Source organism: Oryctolagus cuniculus, chromosome 9 (assembly GCF_051225735.1).
Source record: "Oryctolagus cuniculus isolate XC-2025 breed Fujian yellow rabbit chromosome 9, ASM5122573v1, whole genome shotgun sequence".
Lineage (NCBI taxonomy): Eukaryota > Metazoa > Chordata > Mammalia > Lagomorpha > Leporidae > Oryctolagus > Oryctolagus cuniculus.
Window position 1 is genome coordinate 53,214,159 of NC_142875.1, and position 10,589 is coordinate 53,224,747.

Genomic DNA, 10,589 nt, shown 5'->3' on the forward strand with positions numbered 1-10,589 from the left:
TAGAATAAGTCTTAATTCCAGTAACTTAGTCTAGTCCAAGTTGCTCCCCACACTCTACCTCCTCAGTTTCAGTAATATATTAGAATGACAGAATTCAGAAAAGCATGATAATTTACTATTATAGTTTTATTATTGCAAAAGGATTTAGTCAGAACCAGCCAGAGGAAGAGAGGCATGGACCTTTTATTGTCTTCAGGGACATATCACCCTCCAAGCACATCAATGTGTGACAATACATAGAGTATAGTCAGTCCTCCACATCCAAGGGTCTTGCATCCATTGATTCAACCAGCCTCAGACTGAAAATATTTGGGGAAAAAATTACATCTGCACTGAACTGAATATACACAGATGTTTTTCCTTGTCATTATTTCCTAAACAAATAGCATAACAACTATTTAAATAGCATGTACATTGTATTAAGTATCCTAAATCATCTAGGGAAGATAAAAAGTATACAGAAGGATTGTGCATCGGTTATACTCAAGTAATATGCCATTTTATATGAGGAGCTTGAATATCTGCCAATAGAATGTCAGGGGGTGTCTTAGAAACAATGCTCCCGGGATCCTAAGGGACAACTGTAGTGCCAACCAGAAAGTTCACCTGAACTTCAGAGTCCCAAGATTATATAGAAGCTCCATTACTGAGGTATGATCGAATCATCGATCACACAATGGGACTCAAACTCCAGCTCCTCACTCCTCCTTCGAGATTGGGCCAATAATAATAACCCTTGGTTCAATATGAATGGTCTTTCTGGCTTGGCCAACCCCCATCCTGTGCCATTCATTACCAGAAAATATCCAGGGCCTCCCATGAGTGACCTGTTTACCATAAACTATCAGATTATAGGGTCAAACTGTCGATCTGAGGGGCTCACCATAAGTAACACAATTTCAAGGGTTTACAGCTGCCCCCCAGGATCTGCTTGGGACAGATGCCAGCCAAATTCTTTATTACACATATCCTAAAATGTAGCAAATGTTAGAGAAAATAAGGTATGAGAAAATTCCATTGACTGGAAATTTTGAGGTTTTGGATGACTTTATAGGGAGGAGCTTCACAGAGGGGCATGGATGGATGTCAAATTAAGATTGCCAAGAGCTGAATGGAGGGATGAGAAAGAAGGAAGCAATTTTGGAGAGATGGGTCCAACTGAAATAACATATTACCAGTCAGACAGATAAGCAGTTGCCTGCAAGGGATTTTATTACCATTCTTGTTAGAGGCAAGAGATGGGAACTGCCCCTGCCTGTGCTAGGTTCAGGTGTCAGTGTCATCATGCGCTTCCTGTGTCTCTAGGCTCAATTAGGAAAGAGCAGCACAGAAAATTACAAAAATGGTGGTGCTATCTTTGAATTTTTATTGTAAAGGACAGTGATTTAGAAAAAGTTGATTCAAAGTGTATCTGAGTCTCTGCAAAGAAAGTCCTAGTTTAATTGTCAATTATATCCTCTGCTTAGAGCTAACTTTAAAAAAAATCATCCGCTTTGTCTATTTTGTTTTAATAGGGGGAGAAATTGTTTCATTTAGTTGTTATCCCATAATTGATTTCAATAAGTTTTTTGGCACTCCTAAAAGATCTTAACTATATACAAAATGTCCTTTTGTTCTCTTCATCATTTTTATATATGTCCAGTACATAAGATAAAATAAATAGCAAAATTAAACCAAGGGAAGACAATTATTTATAACATCAGTAAATCATACTGAGGAAAGCCACAGGGATATGGGCTGCTGGCGGCCAGCACTAAGTTCAGTTATTGCATAGATTAAAAACATATATTTGTCACACACTTTACTATCATGTAGACCCAGTAGTGCTTTAAAAATTATATTTATGGGTCTTTTCTTTCCTCTCACCAAGTAAAGCCTTTGCTGTGGTGAATTGAAACAGCTACTTAGTAGGTCAAAGTAATAGTTAAGAGCAAAAGGTAAAGTGTAAGGAGAGCCCAAATTTCAGGAAGACTGACACTCAATTTTTAGCACACCAGACTTCTATATTCTTCCTCCTGTCAGGGCTGCCACAGACTTACCATTGACCAAAAAAGGCAGGAGTTCAATTTTATATTTCATCTGAGAGTTGGCACTTCAAAGAAGCCCTTGCCCATTAGAACCACAATGTGCTAGGAGATCAATACTGATGTAAAGGGACTAATGCCTCTTTCTGAACCATAACTGGTGTTTCCTGTAGTAGAGAAGGTTCCCCTAGAGGCCATCAGCTGGGGTCTTAGTCTTGGCTTCTTAGCTCACTGTTGGAATATTTTCTCATTTAGGTGCCAAGGATGCCAAGTTGCATACATTTATTTTGCTTTTTTGTCAGCAACTTTCCTGGTTTCCTGTGGTTGTTTTTATTTTGTGTGTGTGTTATTCAAGGAACAATGGAAATGTTGATACAGTTTGAGCTTTCTTTGTCATCCAAATCTTTACTCTGCCAAAGGTGACACGGGATCTAACTGCATATAGTTCATAGCCTTTGTTCTCATTTTTAAGTCCAGGGGATTTCTTGTATTTAAGAACTTTTCCCCTTTCCCACAATTTTTAACTTTGTTACTTAGTTTCAGAAAAAAAAATGCTGTGATGTGACTCAAGATTCAATACTCACAGTAAAAATCATGTATTCTCATCCTGTGTATTTCCACAGAAACACAAACACAAGATGTGTAGATTGGATTCCCTTATGGATTGGATACTGAGAAAACAGCAGCTGATTCTTTGCCCACTTGTACCGTAATCACCAGTAGTCCTAGACATATCACACACAGACATTAATTGTAACATTTTGGGTGAAAAAAAAAATACCTTAAGCTTTGATTCATAAAATCATAGCACAAACTTTGGAAAAGTTAGTTTGCCTTAGTATTTTTAGATTCCATTGAAAATCAAGTGTTGGTAAGATTTGAGTTGAGGAAAAATAGAAATGCTTCTCTTTTTATTGATACCCTAGCCTTACCTTTCCTTGAGTCTATGTGTCTAAGTGTTTCATCTTATAACTGTCTAATTTCATATGAAAAGGATAATCCCACCTGTGTCAAATTACAGTTTATTTAAACCTCTCAACATCTATGTAGAGCTCTCTATGACTTACAGAGCCATATCATCTCCCTATCATGTGGAAGTCACCAATTTGGAAACTAAATGCATGGTTTTGCATGGAATTTAGTTCTTCAATTTACCTTATACTAAGTCACAAGTAATAAGTAAAAAATAACAATAATGGCAGAAGACACCTGTAGCATTGTACCAATATCATAATAAGATTTCTGTATGAAGTAAATTTCCAACTTGGGAGTCTCTTATACCTAGAATCATTTTCTCCAGTTGCAGTGGAACAGGTGACTCCTTTAACCAACTTCATTTATCTGCTCCACAATTTAAGATGTGACTCCCAGAGTTGCGTAGTTTTGGTCTCCCATGGCTGGGGATCAAGATAGGGAGTGTTGGGGAGCTGGAAGAGAAATTCAAGCATCTGGAAAGAAGAGTTGTTATCTAGGAATTTCTAGCAGAGCTATTAACTCATCCCCAAAGGACCCCTTGTAAATGTTCTGTTTTATTTCTTCAGTCATCTCAAGAATGGCCTGTTTGTTTTTTTATTTTATCTTGTATGTTGTTTCTCATGAAAGATTCTTCACCTGAAACCTCAGAGGTGTTAAATATCATCTTGGTTTTTCTCTTAGCCTTTGGTCCCTAAAGCTAGCCCACAGCTACTTTTGAGTTTTCTCAAAAGGGTAGAAATGGTCTTGTTTACATTGGCCTATCCATTGCTGCTCACGCAAGCCTCTGTAGAAATTCAGTGACCAAGGAGTAAAAGAGAAACCCAGGCTGTGCTAGGCATTTCATTCTCAGATCTGGTACAGATGGAATAGAAGTGGACTGAGTTATCCATATGGCTATGCAATCCTTGTTTTTTGGCAGCATGCAGTTCATTAGTGACCTTGACAAGAACAGTTTCAGAAGAGTAATAGGGAAGCAGGATTGTAGTGGGCTCAAAACAAAAGTGAGAAGAAAAACATTGAGCAAATAGGTGTGGGCCATGCTTTCAAGATGTTCTGTTATAAAATGAGCCGTAGAATTGAGGTAGTCGCTAAAGCAGGATGTGGAGACAAATGAAGGTTTTGTTTTTTCTTCTATGCAACCTGTCTGTTGTAATGAGGGAATGATCACATGGCGAAGGAAAACTGTGCACCCGCAGTAAAGAGAAGGATGCGCAAGGGATGGCCCTTCATAAATAAGCAAGAGTAACCTCTGGTGCTCACCAGAGCTTGAGCAGTCCTGATGTGGAAGGAGCATATGTGTGTGTATGTGTGTGCACACACATACCAGGTAGATAATACACGGTGAGGGGATGGTTGCTTGTGGGAATTCTCATCCGCTTGCTTCTATGAATGTAGGGAAGGGAGGACCTGTTGGAGGCTTGAAAAAGAGAGGAAAACAGAGAATTGTGATAGGATCAATGTTGTGCTTGAAGTTCATAGTCATGAATTAAAGTGAGACTAGGAAAGAAGAGAAGCTTGCGTCTTCCCTTGGGCATCCTGTGGTAGTGTATTTTGCATAGGTAAACTGTCGGCTTTATAAAGTTATTGTGAGGATTCAACATGCCAGAAAGCATTCTGAAGTTGAAGTACAGGACATCATTATTGCGAAAGTTAGCTGTGAATTACTTAGCACTTTTGTTTGGCAAGAAGCTTTTCAATTTTCTTAAAGACAGCCTCAGTATGTAGAGACTGTATTTGGCTTTAGCCACTGATTTAGTCAACGACTGAGTCTATAAACAAATTACTTTAACCTCCTTTTGTTTTTTTTTTTCACCCCTCAATCTATGATGGTGGTAACATTTAAAAGGCAACAAAAGCTGTGTAAATAAAGCTGCTATATAAATACGAGCCATTCAGAAGATGGCATTTCAGCCTTGACTGATACAGAGAGGCCAGAGCCTATGAATAAGCCTTAGACCTTGGGTGAAAGATGCCTCCCATAGACAGTTTCAAAGAAGAAAGAGAAGAAGGTTATCTCTAAGTAATTGTCAACCACAGTACTTCCCTTACTCCTCACAGCCACTCCTTGTAGCTATTAGAACCTGAGATTTAGAAAGGTTATGTAACCTGTTAAAACCAAGCAGCAGAACTTGGATTTCATCTGAGGTTTACCATAAAATCCCATGCGCTTTTTCACTTTAGTGAACAGGACTCAATAAAGGGGCTGGCATTGTGGCGCAGTGGCTGAAGCTGCAGCCTGCAATGCCGACATCTCATGTGAAGGTAGTTCAAGTCCTGGCTGTGCTACTTCTGATCCAGTTCCCTGCTAAAGCAACTGAGAAGGCAGTGGAAGATGGCTCAAGTGCTTGGGCCCCTGGACCCATATGGGAGACCTAAATGGAGTTTGTGACTCCTGGCTTCAGCATGGCCCAGCCCCAGCCATTACAGCCATTTAGAGAGTGAGCCAGCAGATGGAAGATTCTCTCTCTCTCTCTCTCTCTCTGACTCGGCCTTTCAAATGTTTTTCTAAAGTATATACATAAAAATTACAGGAATATTTATGAGGGAACTTTTAAAAATTTGTGGAGAAATTGAATTAAAAGAGAATGTCCATTTTCCATGGAATTTTTGAACCACTCTTAATTTTATATTTCAATCTACACAAACACATTCAAAGGGTCTTCAAAAATTTCATGGAAAATACATGGTATGGAAAAACTTCATGGATTTAAAAAAAAATTTTGTTGCCAAACCAAACTACTTACCTTTTCATTCAACTTTTTCCATAAGCTTTTTGAAATGTACTTGTATGCATTTCGGATTTTAAGACCATAATTTTAGCCAAATTAATCTCTTCTCTGCCATCAAACATTCAAGTAGACTTTCCCTCTAACAGAATAAACTGGTTTCTTATTAATATCAGGATGGAGTAGCTTAGACAAAATCAAATAATAAGTAACTATAAGAAGATTTGGAGGACGGAACAGGAAGGTGACTAAAAATCTGCACTTAGCTGCAAATGCAGTTTTTAACAGTTTTTGGGGCAACAGGGTGGGTTCTGGGGAAAAATTAATTTATGTACTCATGGGAACTATAGGAGTATCATGTTCCATAGTGCTCTTTCCTACAGATGTAATGTGTACATAATGAGCTATTGCACATAAACTGTTCTAAGAGAAAATCGCTTCTCTATTAGATCTTGATTTTTGAGCAAGAATTGCCCACCTGATAGGAAAAGTGTATTTATTTTCCTTCCAACAGCTAAAAGGTGATCATACTTCTAAAATTTGTTGAGATTGTCCAAGAAACTGTGTAAAATACTCATCCATCACAGGGAAGCCCCTGGTCAGGGAATGACAGTGCAGTAAATATCTTCACCAGCCACCTTTTAATGTACAAGCTGTTTTCGGTTGGAATTTTCAGCACTCACATAAAACACATTGTCATGAGTGACTGCTTGTGCTCCAAAGTCATTACTATTGGGATAATAGCGAATAACCAAAAAACTTTAAATGTCATGTCAAGTTTGTTGAAGCCATTTTCAAGCCCTGTTCAAGGTTATATGAATATTGAAGATGTCTGTTTTTAAAAAGTTAGAGATCTAGGAGAGAGATCACTCATAAAGCTGTATGTGCATCATGAGGGTCACTTAATTAATAGAAAGTCCAGGTCTTTTTGGGAAAGTCAACCAGCCAGAGTTATTTCATCATTAGCTATTGCTACTCTCTGCTTATAGCTTGAGTAAGTCAGAATCACCATCATTTACCAATGAAAGAATAAATTTGTGTATATGTGTACATGTATGTATGCATGGATAGGTATGCATATACTCATAATTGATAGTTGGATAGGTATGCATATACTCATAATTGATAGTTGAATTATGGTATAATTCTGGTATAATTCTGATTTGAAAGGAGTTTTGACAATTTCCTAAATTCACTATTTTTAATAGACTTTAAAAATTCTTATTAGAAACTTTAATTTCCTTTTTGAACAAAGGAATGAGGAATCTGATTATGAAAGTACTTCAGAAAGCTTGTGGGAAAATGACATTAAAAGGTTTTCTTGGTGCAAAATTTTTAAATCTGTTCAGTTTTTTTTCATAATCTACATTTTCCATGAACATTTGGAAAACCTTACATATGTATAGATTTCATTTATTTTTTTTCCAAAATAAATTCATGTTTTAACTCCATTTTCTGTGAACTTTTTGAAGTGCCCTTTTATTATTTGAACTAATGCTTATCTTGGGTCATAATATGTGGCAATAGTTTCTTTATCCAATGAATATTTATTGAGTCACCTACTTTGCACCAGGGTCATTGTAGGCCCTAAAATTATGTCCTAGAGCTGGCTTCCCAGAGCAGAGTACCTGGGTTAGATACCTATCTCTGGTTCCTGACGCCAACTTCCTACAATGCAGACCTGAGGAGGCAGTGGTGATGGCGCAAGTAACTGGATTCCTGCCACCCATACTGGAACTCTGTATTGCATTCCTGTTTACCTGCTTTGGCCTCAGCCCCACTACAACTGTTGCAGATGTCTGGGGAGTGAATTAATCAGTGGATAGCAGCTCTCTCTCTCTCTGTCTATATGTCAAATTATTAAAAAAGAGAGATGTACCTGCTGCCTCAAAGCATGTATCCAAATAGAGACAGATGATAGATAAGCAAATGTATAATGTGTCTGATAGTCATGAGTTCTACGAAGGAAAGATGGGGGGAAGGGTATTGAACAATGAAAAGGGTGAATGCTATTTTACATGGGTGAACAGGGAAAGTCACTACACTGCAGTGGTGTTGAGCAGAGATCTGAATGAAATGTGAGACCACTCTGATAATAACCTAGTAGTGGGTATTTCAGGCATAAACGGAAGGTGTAAAAGAGAAAGGAAATAGCACTAGTGCTGGTGAAATGTATACTTTATTCTTAACTTCTGTGCCTTTATTTTAAATCTACTTTATTAGGAGTCTTTTGAATTTGTTTTATAATGTGTGTAGGCCTTGGTTATCACAATGATAACTTTTCTATTTCTTTCTTCCTTACCGTAGAAAATCAGAAAGTGCAGTTGACAGAAGGGTCACGTACACACTACAATATCAATTGCAACTCAACAAGGACTCCAGCCGCCAAGGAGCTTAATTATAATCTAGACACTCATACATCTACAGGGAGGATCAAGGCAGTTGAGAAGAAGGACGCCTGTAATGTAGAAAGCAACAGAAAAAAGGAAATGGAACTTCTTGGCTCTGTTTCTAAAAGCGAATCAGTTCCCGAAGTTGAAGCCCTGCTGGCAAGATTACGAGCTTTATAAATTAAACTGGTAAAAAATGATTAAGCCAAGCATAAAGCCATAGTCCAAGCTGTACCACTTGAAAAAAAAATGCTTTTATATAAGTGGATTTATATAGTTTTAAATTAATTATGACATATGTTAGAAGAGTAAAGCTAAATACAAGATTGCAATGCTTTTTATATATACTTGAGGTTTTGACTCATTCAAGATTGTAATGGGCTTTAATGCTTTCTCTGTATGTCTCTCCTGGTATTCATCTGTACTAAATTTGGTATTAATTATACATATTGCTATAGAGAACATGTAGGTGGCCATGTGTTCAGGAATGTGTCCTTAAAAACATCTTTTTAAGTCACTGTAAGTTTTGCTTTACTATTTCAATATTAATGAATGTCAATTCATCAATCTCAGGTCTTCTACATATCCATGTGTATCCCATGTATATTTTTATCTAGGCCCAAGTTTTCCAAAAACATATGAATGAATATATCAGAGCTATAAGGAAATGACTGGTCAGCTTGTTATCATTGTTAAATTCATTTTAATTTGACAAGGTGGGGTACTCTAAGGCGGTTAAGCACATTTCCAAAAATAGTGCAATAGGAATGAATGCACTGTCTGCAAAAAATGTTCACGCTTTGAAAACAGTGGTTATATACAATATTCTAGCACTGCCAAAATGCTTGGTCTTGGTCAAGAGAACATATTTCTCCTGGTAATTATGACTCTAGAATACAATTGCCATTTTGAAACTTCCTAAGTAACGAATTTTCTGGATTCTGTAAACAAACTTAGAGTAGTAACTTCTTTGATCTGACAATCAATACCTTTAACAACAATCTGAATAAGTGTTTCAAGGAAAAATTTTGTATGTATGCAGATGTTGCAATTTTACCTCATTTCGGCATCATTCCTCTGTTAATTCCTCATAAAGAAAATAAACTTTCTACTTGCACTAAATGAAAAAAAAAATGCTTTTTTTTGTTAATAGTTCTGTGGATATGCTGCAGATAGACCAACTGTATGGCACAGTCTTAAGTACTTGCTTTATTACATGTAATAACAAAATGACTACTCTTTTACCATCAGTTAAAAAGAAGTTATTGGATCAGCATTGCAGTGTAGTGGATTAAGCCGCCACCTGCAAAGCCAGAATCCCATACAGGTGCCAGTTTGAGTCCTGGCTTTTCCACTTCCTATCCAGCTCCCTGCTAACACACTTGGGAAAGCAGTGGAAGATGACCTTGGGACCCTCCACTCACAACAGTGAACCAGCGGATAGAAGACCTCTCTTTCTCTCCTCCTCTCTAACTTTGCCTTTCAAATCACTAAATAAATTTTAAAAACTATTCTGGCAAGGCCCAGTGTTTTTTATCTTCTTGTTTAAGTGGCAACCTCTGTTTAGCTCTCGACTTAATCAAGTTGATTAATTAGAACTATGAACCAAACCCTGTTTTATAAACACTGGGGGAAAAGTGCTACCCATGGCCAAGGCAGGACTAAATTTATTCCTGCATGTATTGCTGAAATATGTGCATTTTGCCCTCTAACTGCAATTCCTGTTTTCCTGAAAACACATCTGCAAACATCAAGAACATTGAAGGACTTTTACACATTTAAGCAGAAGTTAAATGAAAGCATTCTCATTCTAACAACCCATTCTTCACTTGATTTTCCAGACTTGGACTTCCTTTTCAGACACACACTGCTGCTATACACTCTGGAAACCTGGGGCCAGGGAGCAGCCACAGGGGAGAAGCAGCTTGGCAAGTAAAGGGAAGTGAAGATGACATAGACTCCCAGGGGCCGAGGGAAGGACAGGGAAGTCCAGATCAGAGGAGCCAGGGCCCAGAGCGTCTGTCTGCAGACGCTGAAGGACAACCTTCAAGCAAGAGCACTGTGAGCCCGAGGCTAGCAGCACCAGCAGCGCCAGCCTCCACGCGTCCCCAGCCAGCATTCACCCTGGATGACAGGAGCAAGCCCGACTAGAAGGACCTTGACCCGGGCGAGGAACACTCAGAACAACTATCAGAGGGTAGACAACCCCAGGAACAGATGGTTTCCTGTTTGAGATGGGGAGAAGGGAGGATTCGAAAAGTTCATGGCATGGAAAATTCCTTTACTTCCATTTGTCCACGATCTTTCTGAAATCTTTTCACATTTTCTTTATATATGACCCTGCTCCAGTGGGCTAAGGGTATAATTGGAGTTTTAAAATTCATGATATTCCTTTAGCCAACTGCAGATGGAAGCTGTAGCAATGACCTTTGATATCAGACACTGAGGGACAAATGAGACGAAGTTTGTTCATG

The 10,589-nt window shown here is 38.2% G+C and overlaps 1 protein-coding gene across 7 annotated transcripts in view; it reads left to right on the top strand.

The window, feature by feature from the left end:
* The window catches only part of DIAPH3 (diaphanous related formin 3), a 544,053-nt gene extending 534,804 nt beyond the window's left edge, over window positions 1–9,249 (top strand). For all 7 annotated transcript variants that reach the window (XM_051850009.3, XM_051850008.3, XM_089303626.1 and 4 more), the window contains one exon: window positions 8,033–9,249. In XM_051850009.3, the coding sequence (XP_051705969.3) occupies window positions 8,033–8,295 (263 nt within the window). In that variant the 3' untranslated portion in view covers window positions 8,296–9,249. The remainder of the gene's footprint in view (window positions 1–8,032) is intronic.
* Window positions 9,250–10,589: the final 1,340 nt, after the last annotated feature.